The sequence below is a fragment of the Astyanax mexicanus genome, chromosome 6 (genome assembly GCF_023375975.1).
Source record: "Astyanax mexicanus isolate ESR-SI-001 chromosome 6, AstMex3_surface, whole genome shotgun sequence".
Taxonomy (NCBI): Eukaryota; Metazoa; Chordata; class Actinopteri; order Characiformes; family Acestrorhamphidae; genus Astyanax; species Astyanax mexicanus.
In genome coordinates, this window is record NC_064413.1 from 56,110,339 (window position 1) to 56,128,874 (window position 18,536).

At 34.4% G+C, this 18,536-nt stretch overlaps 1 protein-coding gene across 2 annotated transcripts; it reads left to right on the top strand.

The window, feature by feature from the left end:
- The first annotated feature begins 6,444 nt into the window (after positions 1-6,444).
- Positions 6,445-18,224, top strand: LOC103038114 (cytochrome c oxidase subunit 6B1). Of its 2 annotated transcripts, none has more exons than XM_049480089.1 (4): positions 6,445-6,552; positions 12,041-12,149; positions 14,078-14,178; positions 17,941-18,224. In XM_049480089.1, the coding sequence occupies exons 2-4, from the start codon at positions 12,044-12,046 to the stop codon at positions 17,992-17,994; spliced, it is 261 nt and encodes an 86-aa protein (XP_049336046.1). In that variant the 5' UTR covers positions 6,445-6,552; positions 12,041-12,043; the 3' UTR covers positions 17,995-18,224. The 2 variants fall into 2 exon arrangements, with proteins under 2 accessions (XP_049336046.1, XP_022517919.1); XM_022662198.2 differs by lacking the exon at positions 6,445-6,552 and adding an exon at positions 10,904-11,057.
- The last annotated feature ends 312 nt before the right edge of the window (positions 18,225-18,536 follow it).

The following is an 18,536-nucleotide window of genomic DNA, read 5'->3' on the forward strand; positions in this document are numbered from 1 at the left end:
TGATCTACATAACATAGATGTCCAAAGGCAACGAATGAAAAAAATATATATAAATACTAAGTTTATATATATATAGAGAGAGTTTTTTTTTCAGTAATATATTAGTGCATCTCAAAAAAATTTGAATATCATTGAAAAGTTACTTTATTTCAGTAATTCAGTTGAAAATGTGAAATTCATATATTATATAGATGTATTAAACACAGAGTGATCTATTTTAAGTGTTTATTTATTTCATTATTGTTACAGCAAATCAAAACCCAAAAATTAGGGTCTTAGAAAATTTGATTATAATATATTTAAGACCAATTGGTACTTTTAGCAGTGTGGGCAGTGTGCCAAGTCCTGCTGGAAAATGAAATCTGCCAGTCCAAAGAGATGCGGATTTCATTTTCCAGCAGGATTTGGCACACTGCTGAAAGTACCAATTGGTCTTAACATATAATATTCTAATTTTCTGAGACACTGATTTCTGGGTTTTTGATTGGCTGTAAACCATAATCAACATTCAACAATAAAAGAAATAAACGCTTAAAATAGATCACTCTGTGTTTAATACATCTATATAATATATGAGTTTCACATTTTCAACTGAATTACTGAAATAAAGTTTAAACTTTATAAAAATAATATTTTTTTTAATGCACTAGTATAATACATGGCTTGTGACATTATATCTATATAACGAAAAATAAACTAATACATATAAATAAGATATGGTATGGAATGGTTTAAAATATCCAAATATGGTTTGTTGCCTCAGGGCAACATTGTGCCATAGAAGGTTAAATAATAATTGATTTAATATATGATTAAATAAGGCTTTAAATCCAGGTGCCTGACTTGCTGAGCATTGCTGTGTGTGTATAGAATTAAATGGCTCAGTAACCAGGGCTTATTACTGCAGAGTGGGACCTGTACTGTTATTATTATTATTATTAACCCTTTCTCTCTCAGGCTGTTCAGTGCCTTTGTGTTGCCGGATGCTGTGTTTGTGTTTTTAAAGAGTTGTTTTCTGCAGGACCTTTAGAGGGCAGCAGTGAGTCAGTTCGTAAAATCAGCTGATCTCTAGTCTGGACCCCTGATACCAGTTTTGATTGGTTTTACGAGGATGTGAGATTGTTGTAGAGTATTAATTATGAATATATAAAGTACTGTAGTTTCCTACCAGTCTATTTTACTTTATTTACCATTGGTATATTGTGTACGATAAACAGAACACAGGTTAAAAATCCTATTTAAACCATTTATAATAAGTTAGACTGTAGCCGCAGCTTCATTATATATCACAATACCTACATTTAAAGTGTTATTAATATATATTTATGATATGATCAAATTTATTAATTAGGTGTTGATCCCTATTGTGTATTTTCGTACTGTAAGGCGCACTTAATCCTTTAATTTTCCCAAAAATCGTCATCTCCTTATAATCCGGTGCTCCTTTATGTATAAATTCTTTCAGTCAGGTATTAAGTAGCAGTAAAGTCACTCCACTGAAGTACAGAGTTATAAGGGTGAGTTTTCATTAAAGTTTCTCCAGCACTAAGACTGAAGCAGCAGCACAACAGAGAACAACACTGCTATCTAGTGGGCGGGATTTAACACTGACTGAGCCACTTCTGACACCAATAAGTAATAAGTAAAAATTTATACTATATTACAACAAATTCTGGAGTTTTGCTTGTTTATCTTGGTAACAGAAAACACAGGAGCTCCACTGACTGAATACAACCTAGACAGACGCCAACAGATGTTCATCGCTATCTTGGTAACACAGGCACTCCGAGCCGAGCGTACACCCCCACTTATTACACACACATGAACACACAGCAGCACAAACCCAACTTTTACATCAACAATAAACAGAATAGTAAATAAAATAACATTGCTGTTCCCGTAAATGAGCTGCTGGAGCTCCTTCACAGCGTCAACCAGCAGCTCAGTTTCCTCTGCTGAGATGAGTTTGTTGAACACGTCCAGGTAGCTGCACCATTACAATAGCAATCCACCAAAGTCAGAGCTCACCTGGTTTTACTCTTAAAGGGAATGATGAGCAAGTGAGAGACGCTGATTGGTTTATTTCACGTTACGACCCAAAATTAACCACACCCATCATTAATTAAGAGAATTAGTACATGACTTTTGAATTAAGCTTTGAGCTGGGCAAGGTGTACTTTTCCCGTCGTTATGATAGCAAAGACACACTGACGCCCTAAATCAAGCTGCACGGTTCACAGTTAATGGCTCAACTTTACTGTAGATCACTTAAATAGGGCCCAAAGCTGAAATCATGCAAGATAAGTAAAAACAGGTAAAATAGGACAATATTATAGTGTATAATATTTTTACATCCGTCCCAAAAGGCGATGTATTAAATATACTAAACTAGATTTGAGATCATTTTCTTGCCATGATCTGTCATTTTGTTTTTGTGCAGTGTGAGCTAAAACAAATTAATAGGGTAAAATTGATGATAATTTAGAGAGATTATATTGGATTGTGTGTTTTTGTACTTTTGAGAGTTTTTGAGAGTTGTGTGAACAGTGTTACTGAAAGTGGACCAGAGAATACAGCCCAGACACACACAGGCTAATGCTGCTGATGCTCCTATATACAGCTCTGGAAAAAAAATCAGAGCTCCTCTTAAAAATGATCAGATTCTTTAATTTTACCAAAATAAAAATCTCTGGAATATAATCAAGAGGAAGATGGATGATCACAAGCCATCAAACCACCAAACTGAACTGCTTGCATTTTTGCACCAGGAGTAAAGCAGCATAAAGTTATCCAAAAGCAGTGTGTAAGACTGGTGGAGGAGAACATGATGCCAAGATGCATAAAAAAAACTGATTAAAAAACAGAGTTATTCCACCAAATATTGATAAAACTCTTAAAACTTTATGAATATTAACTTGTTTTCTTTGTATTATTTGAGGTCTGAAAGCTCTGCATCTTTTTTTTATTTCAGTCATTTCTCATTTTCTGTAAATAAATGCTCTAAATGAGAATATTTTTATTTGGAATTTGGGAGAAATGTTGTCTGTAGTTTATAGAATAAAACAACAATGTTCATTTTACTCAAACATAAACCTATAAATAGCAAAATCAGAGAAACTGATTCAGAAACTGAAGTGATCTCTTTATTTTATCCAGAGCTGTATACAGAGCTGGTTGTTCTCAGTGTTTAGGCAGCATTAGCTTGTTTTTAATGATTGTGCTGCTGTTTAAATAGATGCTGTAGGTTTTAAATTAATGCTAAACCAAAGAGTAGCAGTGCTGAGGTAAATCTAAAGCTAACTCAGACAGTGCTGAACTCCTCACAGTTTCTCTTTAACAGTATGAAAAGTGTGTGAGGAAGGAAGCGGAGGGTTACGCAGGCCGGAGCCGGAAGATGACGGCAGGTTTTATGGTTTAAAATCAATAAGCAAAGTCCAGCAGAACAGAGCCGCCTGCTTCCTGAGTAAATACAGCCCAGCATCTGGAATAAAACCTGTGTTTTCAAGCAATTCTGTTGAATTTTACTGCTTAATTTCTTAACTGTGTTGAATCTGTAGCACATTACAGGTAGTTTATAGTATGTGTTTTATTTTGTCTGCAGTAATTAAAGGGAGTTCCCACCTAAATGCGAGCCACAGTAGTATAAAAACCACTGAAAATGTTCATACTTTTCCTTTATAACTAAAGATTTCTTAAGGAAAATCATGAAAAAGATCAAGGGTATCCAAAGTTTTTCAAAGTACTGTAAAGTTCTGCTTTATTCTGAGAGATGTGCTGGGTGTGTTATTGCTTTGCTGTTTCTGTGCTTTATTATAACTTTATATTAAACCTGTAGATCAGGTCTGATCATGATTTTATATTATTTCTCTGCTTCTGAATCTATTTTTTCGAATGCTGTAAAATGATTAAAGAGTGTAATATATAAAATAAAGTGATGGTTAAACTCTGATTTGCCTGGGGGATGTTAATTGGTCCATATTAAAAATAGACAAATTATTTAAATTATTATTATTTTTTAATTAGGTAAAAAAAAAAACACTGAAGGGAAATATGAGGGATACAGACAGGGGGAGATTAAAGTTTAAAAAAAAAAGTTTTATGATAAATGAAAAATAATAAAGAGGGAGGAAAAAACAGAGAAAAGTTTTTTTTTGTTTTAATTGGAGGACACTACCTGTAGGGAAACAAAAGCAAAGATACAGTGATTAAAATGAAAAATAAGAGAGAAAAAGAAAGATAACGACATGGAGAGATGAAATAAATGAAGTAAAGAAAGGAAACTACTCAAGGAAAAATATAGAGAAATTTGGAAAAAAACAAATGAAAATGATAGAAATACAAAAAGAAGCTATGGATAAGAAATAAACAGGTAAAAAGGAATGAGAAAAAAAGAAACAAATGCTAAAAATTTAAATAGTGAGAGAAAAAACAAACATATGGGGAGATAGAAGAAAGACAAAAATTAAAGAGATGGGAATAGGAAAAGATACAGTATAAAAAAGAAATAAGAAAAATAGAAAAAAGCATAATATTTTAAGCAAAAGAAATATAAATGAAAAATTAAAGATGTGTAAAGGCAACAGAGAGAAGAAACAAAAACTAAAAAAATTAAAAAGAAGGAAAAAAGAGAAATTAATGGAAGGAATAGATAGAAAATGAAAAGAATAAACAACAGAAAACAGAAGGAAAAAAGAAAAATATACAAAAAGGGAAACATGAAGAAAGAAAAAGAGAAGAGAGAAAATTAAAATGTGAGTTTTAAAAAGAGGAAAATGAAAAAAAGAGAAGAAAAATAAGCAGAAATACATAAAAAAAAACTAAAAATACGAGAAGAAAAAAGAAAAGGAAAAGATGACAGAAAGACAGACGAAAGATCAAATAAAAGCATGAAAAAATGAAAGAAAGAGGGGGATAAAAAGAGAAAGAGGAACAGAAAAAAAATTATAAACAGAAATACATTAAATCAGAAAACAGGAGGAGAAAAATAGACCTGTAGAAAAGGAAAATATGAAAGAAAGAAAGATCTAAGTAAAAAAAAAAAAAAAAAAAATAGGAGTAAAAAGAGAAATTGACCAAAAGACAGACAATGAAAAGATGAAAGAAAGACAGATGAAGAGATCAAAGAAAATGTGAAAGAAACAAGGAGAAGGGAGAGAAACAAGGAAAGACAGAAGAAAAATAAACAGAATTACTATAAGACAAGAAATAGGAGAAGAAAATAGACAAACCAAACAGAAATGGAAAACATGAAGAAAGAGATACAGAGATATGAAAGCAAAACAAGAAAAAATTAAGAAATAGAAACAAAATCACAAGCAGAAATACAAAAAAGGAAAAAAGAGAAAGAAATAGAACAAATCAGATAAAGGAAAAGAAGAAAAAAAAACAGAAAATAGATGGAGAAAAAAATGGACCAAAAGAAGAGAAAAAGATTAGAGATCATGAAAAAATGTAAAAAAAAGGTTGATATAGAGAAGAAAAGTAATGATAAATACTAAAAAACAATATAAATAAGTAAATGAGGAGTAGAAGGAAGACAAAGAAACAAAACTAAAACATGAAAAAAATAAAGAAATATGGAGATAAAGCGAAAAAAGGGAAGAGAGTAGAAAAATGGAAAGAAAAGAAAGAAAAAAGAGCAGTCTATTGGTGTCTATTACTTATTAACACAGTAACCCGGATGTACAGCCCTGCGGCGCGCGCACACTGTAACACACACTTTACACACTCCCTCTATCCTCCCTCTCTCTCTCTCCCTCTCTCCGAAACCCGATCCGCTGAGCGCGTGCCACCGGGATACCGACGTTGCTATGGCGACGGACACGTCCTCGGGCTCGGTGCCCTGGTGCAGCTTCACCGGTCCTCCCCTATCCCTCCTTCTATCTATCCCTCTACCTCTCTATCCCTCTCTCTTTCTCTCTATCACACACACGCACGCGCGCGCACACACTGTTTGGGTGCGCTTGTAAATCGGATTAAAAACTGAACCGGTGTTGTTTACTCCTCCTTCTTCTTCTTCAACAACTCATTCATTCATTCAGCCATCCATCAATTTATTCATTTCTATCTATCTATCTATCTATCTATCTATCTATCACGTGGCTGAAATTGCCTCCTCTCCTGGAATTGCCGGGTCCACCTTAAATAGTTAAACACTGCACTATTTAAGGTGGACCGGACAATTCCAAGAGAGGAGGCAATTTCAGCTGTATAACAGAACTTATTATAGTATAGAAATATAGTTGAGTGTATATATAGATGTATAAAGAAAGATAAAGTTGTGTGTGTGTGTGTACAATGTTTGTGTGCAATGTATGTATGTGTGTGTGTGTAAAGTGAAAGCACATCCACCAATGTGACCTGCAGCGTCCGCCATACCGTGTAGACAGTGCTGCACGCCACACACACCCACACAGCACGCGCTATCAGTCTCTCTAACACACACACACACACACACACACACGTACACACACACACTCTGCGATCCAGCGCTGTCAACGACTGCACACACACTACTCTCCCGCTCCTCGACGATCAACCGGCAAAAAAAAGGTAACAAAACTACCAAACTACCTCACTTTTAAACACAACCTCACCTTTAATTCCATTATTCCATTAATCCATTATTTCATTATTCCATTATTTACCATCAGTCCATTATTCCATTAATTCCATCATTCTGAATGAGCTGCTGCTGTTGCTGCGGAACGAGGAAACGCGGGTAAACCCTCAACAACCGTCAAATTGATACATTTTCAAAAATAATAAAAGTAACAAAAAATAATTTATGCGCTAAATATGTTCATGCATATTCATGAGCTGTGACGCCACCACGCGCTCCATGCAGCCATCCTAGATCATACATTCCATAGGCTTTGACCTTGTGCTGGATCAGCTCATGCAATTTTTAACCAAAATTCATATTTTTAAAATAGTATTTTCATCAAAATCCATCATTTATCTGATGAAGAAGCAGGAATATGTCTGAAATCTGCCTTTATTCTGGAACATTCTTTAGATTACAGATGTTTAGTCTACACAAGGTGTTGTTAATGTGGGGTATATTAGCCTCAGGCTGAAGCTAAAGCTGTTTATCACCCCTTTTATTGGTTCTGTCTTTAAAAAAAAATCTCAATAATTATGAAATCTCTTTATATCACAGAGGGTTAATAAGTGGAGGTAGAATGAATAAAAATGAAATTACTGGTACTAAGTGGAACACTGACAGATTACATTAAATGTGTTTTAACAGTTTTTTTATCAAGGTCATGGTTCTATGTAGCTAGAACACTTTAAGGGCACTTAAAGAACCATTTAAATGTAAAGCTAGTGGTACTATGGTGAAAACATAGTTTTAAGCTTTTTTGATAAAAGTAGTGGTTCTATGAAGCTAGAACAGTAGCAACCCAAAGAACCATTTAAATGTAAAGCTATTGCAACCCCAAGTTATCGATACTATGTGGAACAATGACAGCTTAAAAAATGTTTAAAGTGTTTTACGTTTTTTTGTTAAAGGTAGTGGGTTCTGTGTAAAACATGGACCGTTTAAAGAACATTTAAAAAGTGTTGTAAGTTATTTGTGGGTAAAAGTAGTGGTACTATGTAGCTAGAACAGGGTCAACTTAAAGAAGCATTTGAATGTAAAGTTAGCAGCACTAAGTGGAACAATAACAGCACAAAGAAACATTTGAATGCATTTCAAGGGTTTTCTTTGGTAAAAGAAGTGGTTCTATGCAGCTAGACCAGGGACAACCCCAATTTATCGGTACTAAGTGGATTAATGACAGCTCCAAAAATTTTTTTTAAATGTTTTAAGTTTATTTTTGGGTAAAGGTAGTAGATTTATGTAGCTAGAACAGGATCAACCCGAAGAACCATTTGAATGTATAGTTAGTGGTACTAAGTGGAACAATAACAGCACAAAGTACATTTTGAATGCGTTTTAATTTTTTTTTTTTAATTAAAAGTCGTGGTTCTATGTAGCTAGAACAGGGGCAACCTCAAGAAGCATTTAAAGTTACTGGTACTAAATGGAACAATGACTGCAAAAAAAAAAAAAAAACATTTAAATGTAAAGTTAGTGGTTCTACATGTAACAAAGACAGATCAAAGAACCATTTAAATGTAAAGTTAGTGGTAATAAGTGTAGCAACAATAGATCAAAGAACCATTTAAATGTAAAGTTAGTGGTACTACATGTAACAAAGACAGATCAAAGAAACATGTGAATGCATTTCAAGGGTTTTCTTTGGTAAAAGAAGTGGTTCTATGTAGCTAGAACAGGGGCAACTCAAAGAATCACATGAATGTGTTTTAAGTATTTTGGGGGTAAATGTAGTGGTTCTATGTAGCTAGACCAGGGACAACCCCAATTTATTGGTACTAAGTGGATTAATGACAGCTCCAAAAAATGTTTTAAGTGTTTTAAGTTTATTTTTTGGTAAAGGTAGTAGGTTTATGTAGCTAGAACAGGATCAACCCCAAGAACCATTTGAATGTATAGTTAGTGGTAGTAAGTGCAACAATGACAGATCAAAGAACTGTTAAAATGTATAGTTAGTGGTACTAAGTGTAACAACAACAGATCAAAGAACTATTAAAATGTAAAGTTACTGGTACTACATGGAACAATGACTGCAAAAAGAACTATTTGAATGTAAAGTTAGTGGTACTAAATTGAACAAGGACAGTTTGAAGAACCATTTGAATGTAAAGTTAGTGGTACTAAGTGTAGCAACAATAGATCAAAGAACCATATGAACGTGTTTGAAGGATTTTATTAATGGTAGTGGGTTCTATATAAAACAATGGCTGCCAAAAGAACCATCTACTGTAAAGTCAGTGGTTCTAAGTAGAACAATGGCAGCTCAGAAGACCATTCAATTCTTCAGGGGAAATCATCTGAACTGTTGGTGGTTATATATAGAACAATGGCTGCTCAATGAACTCTATTCATTCCCAAAAGGTTCATAAGAGAAGGTGGTGGGTTCAATGTAGAGGAACCATCTGACTGCTTTTAGAGCTCTTTATCTAGAGTAGTGGTTCCTATATAGAACAGTGAATGTTCCGTGATCTATGTAAGTTCTTCAATGGTTCTTTTAGTAAAAAGATGGTGGTCTACATCGTTTAAAAACCCTCCAAATTGAAATTTAGTGGTTCTGTATAGAGTAATGGCTTCTTCAGAGAACATAATGCTGTATGCTTAAGGGTTCTTTAAGTGAAAGCATTGGTTCTGATTAGAATACAGAAGAAGAGACCACTGGAATGTGCTCTTGACTTTGACCGGCTGTTTGACCTGATCGTCTGTTCCTCTCACCCTGAGGTCAGAGCTGTGTCTGGAAATCTGCACTAGCAGAGAGCTCCTCCAGGGTTCCTCAGTAAAGATAGTAGATCCATATAGAACAATGGCAGCTAAAAGAACCATTTGAAATGCTTCTAGGGTCCTTTTAGTTCTATAAAGCTGCAAATTCTATATAATTGTGGGATAGATGAAAGAACTGTTTAAATTAGGGATGCTATACGATGATATGAGAATTATCAGTTATATAGATTTGCTTGATTTAAGCTAATTTTGATATATTTTCATTAGTTTAAACAGATTGTTCTACTTAAGTTTATGAAAAAGGGGTTTAAAAGGGACCAATTAGATGGATAAATATAAAAGCAAAGGTTTCTTAGGTGTATGTACACAGCTGGTTGAAAGCTATAATTTGAGGTATATACAGTTCTGAATCAGTTTCTCTGATTTTGCTATTTATAGGTTTATGTTCATTTTACTCAAACATTGTTGTTTTATTCTATAAACTACAGACAACATTTCTCCCAAATTCCAAATAAAAATATTCTCATTTAGAGCATTTATTTACAGAAAATGAGAAATTACTGAAATAACAAAAAAGATGCAGAGCTTTCAGACCTCAAATAATGCAAAGAAAACAAGTTCATATTCATAAAGTTTTAAGAGTTCAGAAATCAATATTTGTTGGAATAACCCTGGTTTTTAATCACAGTTTTTTTCATGCATCTTGGCATCATGTTCTCCTCCACCAGTCTTACACACTGCTTTTGGATAACTTTATGCTGCTTTACTCCTGGTGCAAAAATTCAAGCAGTTCAGTTTGGTGGTTTGATGGTTTGTGATCATCCATCTTCCTTTTGATTATATTCCAGAGGTTTTCGATCATTTTTAGGTGGTCTCTTATTTTCCTGAGTTGTGTATATATTAAATTTGTTTCTAAAGTTTTACTAGTTTGTTTGGTTGATAGATGCTTCTTTATCCTCTTTATCGTATTCTCTGTGATTATAAATAGCTATTATCTTGAAAATTCTTTAGCTTAAAGCTATTTAAACAATTCTATATTGAGTCTAAAGCTGTATATCTCACGCTGTGCTTGAGTTGAGTGTAGAGGACATGTTTTTCTGAGATAGTGAGGGCTGTTTATGAGTGCTGGGAGTGCTTGGAGTGCTGGTATGTGACCACTGGACTGTGACCAGTCTGAGTCTGACCTGCTCTTTGACCTGAGAGTTCATTTCTCCCTCACTGGAATCAGTGTTTTGTGTCTGGAAATCTGCTCCACAGAAAAAAATACTGAATTATAACAGCCCAAATAAATAAACTTTTAATTATTTTGGTTACATTTTTATTTTATATGATAGTTACCCCTCTAATACAACCCTAACGTGATTATAATATAATACTGTATTTTTCTTACTATAAGGTGCACTTAAAATCCTTAAATTTTTTCCCAAAATCATCAGAGCTCCTTATAATCCGGTGCTCCTTATGTATGAATTCTATCAGTCAGGTATTAAGGAGCAGTAAAGTCACTCCACTGAAGTACAGAGTTATACAGGGGTTTCAGTTTAGTTCTCCAGCACAGAGACTGGAGCAGTATTAGCATTAGCTGCTAACCACATCGCTAAACGCTAACTCATTCACTGTTCAGAGGTGCATATTATCAGCCTGTAGCCTGCTGCTAACACCGACTAGCACTGCTGGAGCAGCTTTAGCATTCGCTGCTAACAACACTAAGCGCTAGCTCTTTCTTTGTATAGAGGTGAGTATATCAGACTGTAGTCTGCAAATTTACCGTGTTAAAACAAGCTGATATCGCTTTTGGTTACTGGAACACTTCCTCAATGTTCCTCAGTGTAGCACCGTCGGGCAGCATTAGCCGCTAACTGCTAGCGGTTAGCTGCTAATGCTCCAACCTTAAATCTGGAAATCTGAGTTTACTCTAAGTAAACAGAAGCGCTTTACTCACTTAAATAAACATTTTTCAGGAGAGAAATCTGTGTAGATTAACATCCAGCACTCGTTTAACTTTAAAAGTAAGTCTTTTTTATTACAGTTTTGTTTACTTAGCTTAGCTTAGCTTTACTTAACTTACTTAGCTATAGCTGTATTGATATAGTGAACTACTTTGTCTTTTTCGAGGGCGTATTATTTTTAGATATTATTATTATTATTATTATTAAGCATCCAGGTAGCTGCATTGTTAAAAACACCCATGATTAATTAAGAGAATTAGTACATGTCTTTTGTTTGTTTCGAGCTGCACAAGGTGTACTTTTTAGTTACTTAGCAAAGCCTAAAGATTGCTACAGTAGTTATATAATCTTTGTGTACAAGATAAAAGGTTTTGTTTCCAACTGCAGCAATACAACACAATCTCTACTCATAATGCAGGTTCTTTAGTAAAATTAGTGGTTTTAGGTTTAGATCTATTAAAATAGTTTGTTTTGGTAGAAAATATTTATTTAAGCCGCTCTAAAAAGTTAAATACGATCTCTACGTTTGATCTCTTTTTCTTGTTGCTAAATGCAATCATATCCTCATGTCCTCATATGCTACAAAATATATTGTAGTAATTATTATTAAAAATGTATTATTTTCTCTATTTTCTTTTAGGCCTACAATATCATGAAATAAATAAGATGTAAAACACGTTTTCACTTACTTTGCCAAAATAATTGTATCTAATTTGCCTGATATTGTTTAATTAATGAGTGTATAATGTGTGTTTTTACCTCTGGGCAGGTGATGGCGGAGGATATTCAGCAGAAGCTGCAGAATTACCGCACGGCGCCCTTCGACGCCCGCTTCCCCAACCAGAACCAGACCAAGAACTGCTGGCAGAATTATCTGGGTCAGAACTGTCAAGATTTAATACTAAATTCATCTGTTAATTAAGCCGATTCTCCATGAAACTGAATGGAACTGTTCTTTATTACGAGGCTAATTTAGATAAAAGGAATTTATTTTATTTAGTTTTTTCTACATAGTAAATGAATAGTAAATTGATCTATCAGACTATGAAGGAACATATAAGGAATCATGTAGTAACTAAAAAACAGTGTTAAACAAACTAAAATACTTAGATGCTCTTATCTGGGGAGCTGTTAACTTGGGGTTTCTGATGACAACTTTTGAGATGTGGATTTCATTTTCCAGCAGGACTTGGCACACTGCCCACACTGAGTACCAAAAGTAACAATTGGTCTTATATAATATTCTAATTTTCAGAGACACTGATTTTTGAGTTTTCATTGGCTGTAATCCATAATCATCATCAACAATAAAATAAATAAATGCTTAAAATAGATCACTTTGTGTTTAATACATCTATATAATATATGAGTTTCACATTTTTTTACTGAATTACTGAAATAAAGTAACTTTTCAATGATATTCTAATTTTTTGGGATGCACTAATATAACCTACACACCAATAAGCATCACATTCTCATGCTTATTTGTGTGTAGGTTTAACAATTAAATGGTGCATCCCAGTTGTGTATTAAATATGTATACTTACTAGTGTTTGAGAAAGTAATATGTGGTATGTAAAATAGATAAAAATGTCATATTAAACAGCAGAACTTACCTTATCTAATCAGCCCAGTAACATCACTCTACTATCAAACACCAGCCTTTATCTCAGCTCAGAAAACTACAGCCAGCATCATTAGCCAGCTGTTAGTCATTATGGATAATCTGCCATTTTAATCTTCATAATAAAAGCCTCAGGGCAGATCATTTAAGTTAACAGATGTATACTAATATCAATGACTGTATTGACTAAAATAAAAATAAAAACACTTTACAAACTAAACTTTATTTAAATATATATTTCCATCTATTTTTTAAGCATTTTAAGCAGTAGTAATTTTTAAGCTATTTCATTTGCTCCTCAGCTAAAATTCAACTTAATTGTTAATTCAGTTTAAATACTTTGATGATGAATGCAATTCAATTTAGATACACTTCCAAACATCTTATTAAGGTGTTAGGTGTTGGATTTAGCTAAAATCTGTTGATAAATAAAAAATTCTGTTCTTGAATATTAACAGAGGTACGTTTGGGAAATATTGTTTTATGAATATTGTTTCATGTAACATCATCAAATATAATAGAGTGATCAATCCCTTTCCCAAACATACTGTGGCGTGGAAGAGGAAGGAGGACTCGTGAGACTCATTGCAAGTACTCAACAGCTCTTTATTAACAGGCTTGCCACTCACTTACAGCCTTTAACAAGGCTAGGAGAGCGAAACCCAACTGCTCACACCAACTAGGAATCTACCGGATGGTAGATTCAGAGTGGTGCCCACCACTCTGCATAACCCCACCTAAAAGGGAGGCCCCACACCTGACATCCACTCACACACAGGCACACAGAGGCGGGCACACAGAGACAGGCACACAGCAGCCACACACACACACACAGACGCCACAATACCTTAATGATAAAAATCTTTTTAATAGCCTTAATTTCAGAGCCCCAACCTGTTCTAATACTTTTGTGTATATAATGTGTATTAACCAATAAAGATAACAGCTCAAAACAGCTCAATAAATAACTTATTTTCTTAATAAAGAAGTTCTTTTGTAGCTGTTCACATTTAGGGCATTTTTACACCAGCACTATTTGGTTCAGTTACGATAAACGATAAAAAAATGATATAATAGGGCATCTCGTCTGCCTTAGACAAATTCACACACATTTGCGCACACACACACACACATGGAAACACACACACTGTGTTAAATCGTACGTGTAATTTGTTTTTACAGATTACCACCGTTGCCAAAAATCCCTGGAGGCCAAAGGAGTAGACATCACACCCTGCGACTGGTACAAGAGGGTCTACAAATCTATCTGCCCCATGTCCTGGGTAAGACACACACACACACACACACACACACACACACACACACATTTACATGTATATGTAATGTACACACTTTCCATGGTAAAGGCCTTCAGGGAATCCCTGTAAACGTGCACTGAGGCTGCAGCTCTCATCTATTTTCAGAGTACAGCTGCGCCTGACTGCAGCTCAGGTTAGAGCATAAGCTCACACACACACACACACACACACACACATCAAGCAGAACATTATGACCACCTCCTTATTTCTAAACCCATTATTACCCATTATTTTTATCGGCTCCTCTGATCATATATTTCACTCTGTAGTTGTATAATATAATAACTCCAGACTGTAGTTCTGTATCTGACTTTACTTTATCTGCAAGGTGCATCAGCTGCAGGTAGGAGTGAAAAACTGTTTAACCCCCTTTATGAGTTTTTTCTCTTAAATGTTTCAGATCATCAAAGAAATTTAAATATTAGTCAAAGACAACGCAAGAAAACACAAAATTGCAGGTTTTTTTATATAATTCTTTATTTTTTCAGTGTGTGCTTCCAAGAGTTGACGTTCGCAATATACAAATTTTCTATTTTTTTTATTTTAATTTTATGTTTTATCCCATTTTCTCCCTAATTTACACGGCCAATTACCCAACCCATTCACTATGACCCCCCCCCCCCCCCCCCCCCCATCACCAGGATGATCACAAGCCATCAAACTAAACTGAACTGCTTGAATTTTTACACCAGGAGTAAAGCAGCATAAAGTTATCCAAAAGCAGTGTGTAAGACTGGTGGAGGAGAACATGATGCCAAGATGCATGAATTAAAACTGTGATTAAAAACCAACCAGGATTATTCCACCAAATATTGATTATTTCTGAACTCTTAAAACTTTATGAATATGAACTTGTTTTCTTTGCATTATTTGAGGTCTGAAAGCTCTGCATCTTTTTTTTTTTGTTATTTCAGTCATTTCTCATTTTCTGTAAATAAATGCTCTAAATGAGAATATTTTTATTGGGAATTTGGGAGAAATGTTGTCTGTAGTTTATAGAATAAAACAATAATGTTCATTTTACTCAAACATAAACCTATAAATAGCAAAATCAGAGAAACTGAGTTTTCTGGGTTGTAGTCTATTCTATTTGTGCTTCAGTTAACTCTGGTCTTTTGCTCTTTATGTAAATTGTGCATTTTGACATCTGCAGCCTAATAGCAAATGTTATCGTTTCCATTACATTTTATTTCCATTTTATTTAGTTGACTATATTCATCCATATTTATTAATGGGGGATCAGGTATACACCATCTTATTGTTATGACTTTTTTATTTGCAGTCAAAGGAATATTCCACATATATCTATTCGCTCCTATTATTTGAGGACTGATCTCTCTGAAAAATAAAATATCAAATCTCAGGCTCATTTCTAGGTGCAATATTTTTTGTAATGTATTGTGCAAATCTGACCAAAAAGCCCTATATATATTACTTATATGTCTAGCTTCCTGACCACACAGTCGCCAGCATTCCCAGTGCAGGTGTAATAAAATAACGAGTTATACGACTTATATATAAGGTTTTTATTATTAAGTGAAACCTACATGCCCCCCAGTTAAAACACAACTTATCTGTGGTTTATCACACCTGAATTCAGTTTCTCTAACCACACCCACACCTGATTACTGCCACACCTGTTCTCAATCAGGAAATCACTTAAACAGAACCTGCCTGATAAAGAGAATAAAACAAAAGATAGCTGTATAATAAATCAGAGCTCAGCACAGACAGGATTCACGCTGGTATCTGGTCTCTGGTCTTGGCAGTGATCTCTCTAATATAAGGTCATAAAACAGATGGAAGTGGTTGTATATTTATATCCACTCTGCCGTGGGAAGAATGAGTGAACGCAGTGCCTACAGCACAAACCCATACAAGAAATATATCCAACACAGCCTGCTTCAGTCTGACTAATCAACAGAGGATAGATATGTGTTCTTTATATATTCATTATATACATTTTAGTTCACAAACCTACATACTTTTTCTAATCTATGCATTCAGATACTTTCATTTAATAAAATCCTCCAGAATCTAGTAGAAAACTTTTCCTGGACAGTAGAGAGACAGTTACTCCAACAAAAGCAGAATAAACTCTTTTTAATACTCTTAATTTCAGAAGAAAGAGCAGGTATCCCAATATCTTTGTATATATATTGTATATAAACCATTTCAGACCCTGCATCCATTACAATGGACTTCATATATGTTCTTTAGTTTTATTTTCAAATGTTATGTTTTATATAACACTATTTGAGAGCTGGTGTCCATCAGAATAGACCATGAACCAGCCAATCAACAAGTTTATTAACCAATTAAACAGTAACTTGGTCCCGCCCACAGCACTGGAAAAACAGTAGAACTACTAGAGCCATTGAGGGAAAGTAACAGCTATTTTTTTACTTATTTAATGTGATTTAAAACACTTTTTATTCATGTTTTTTTACTGTTTTGGGATTATGAAATAATAAAATATTACACACAGGATTCCAATACAATGGAAATAAAGCTATTAAATATTTTAGTTAATTGGATTTATTTGCTGTATAGATTTTATAGTTGAATATTAGTTTTCTTTTCTCTGCATTACAGACAGAAAACAGCATTCTTACATTTTTTTCCATCACTGTTGATAATTCAGGTCTGAAAGGGTTAAACAATCAGGTCACTTCGATGCCGCAGTGTTAAATCATACATGCAATTTGTAACATCATTTTTGGTTACGCAGTTTTTCTACAGTTTTATACAATACCAGCCTCCGATCTCTATGAATGAGGAGAGAATATAATAAAAAAATACCTAAAATTACCATTTCATTACCATATTTTACATCACTGATAAAATCTAATAAAACAAACTCATGAAAAGTTTGTAGCGTTTTTGCTCCATAATGCACAAAAACATGCTTTTCCAGCTCGTTCTGGCTGCTGCGTTTGCGCAGATCTCCACATTGAGGGGGAACTTTCCTATGCTCTGCTTTTAGCACAGCAAGCTGATTGGCTCTTTTTGTTCAAACGCTGCCTTCAAGTCCTCCTCAGAAATTCCTACTTACGAGTTTAGAGGTCGAATTTATGATTTGACAAGCGTTCGTTTATATTTTTGTTTAATTATCATAAAAAACAGGAGGCTTATTTTATCTACTCCAAGAGAATGAAGCTAATTAGACTTTCATTAGGTGAGTGATGCTTTTATCCCATTAGAACCGTGAATCATACTAGACTTTTATATTTTATATATTTTTTTTGTTTTAATTTTTAACCTGTCTGCTTAAAATTGTTGCTAATGTGCTCAAAGTTTTTTCTTCTTTTTGTTCTAAATACGTAAATATGGTATTTCCGACACGAAATCATATATATCTTTTTATTAACAGCTGAAATGTGTTCATTTAAAGTAATAAACATGCCAGTCTTGTGGTAATTTTCACCTCTACAGCGCCCTCTTAATATCCAAATCAGTCAATAATCAATAATCCTGCCCCCTTGCTGATGACCAACCATCTGCGTCTCACCACTATCAGCTTTCTCTTCTGCCCCGCCCCTAAACCCATACATCACCCAGTGCCCCGCCTAAACCATTCAAATTTTATTTATTTATTCATTTATTTTTTAGCATTTTTCAATTTTGAGCTGAGGTGTCTCAAGAATAATCTTGTATTATTTGCTAATGTCGAACTGCATTCATATTAAATATATTTTTGTGTGTGTGTGTGTGTGTGTGTGTTAGATTGAGAAGTGGGACACGCAGCGGGAGGATGGGACCTTCCCCGGGAAGATATGAAGATCTTCCCACCAAAGAGTGACATCATCATCATCGTTGGCACGGGAACCTCAAACCGTTTGTGTGTGTAAACCTGTACCCTGCCGACTGGGACCTGAATCTATTTCCCACAATGCACCTGTGGATGATTGGGCGGGGCTGAATCTCTGTGGTACATTCCTAATTAAAGTGAAAGTATTGTTTTGCAGCTGCTGCAATAAATAAATAAATCTCTCAGGCGTTATAACCAGGCCGTGGTGTGTGTGTGTTATTACTGTGTGTACACAGTGTCCTTTAGCAATTAGCCTAATGCTGTGTGGTTATTATGGTTGGTGTGGAAAGTGGATAACACCACCGCCTGCCAGTGAGCGGTCACATCATGTGGGAGACTGTGGTTCAATTCCTGTTTTGAGTGACTGAATGCTGCACTAAACCAATAAGAAATAACCTTAAGTCACTCTGGCTAAAAGCATCAGATAAATGCTGTAAATTTAATGTAAACGCTACAGAAATCAACGTACACTTTTAAACAGTCGGGTCATTAAAAAATACAGAGCTTTTAA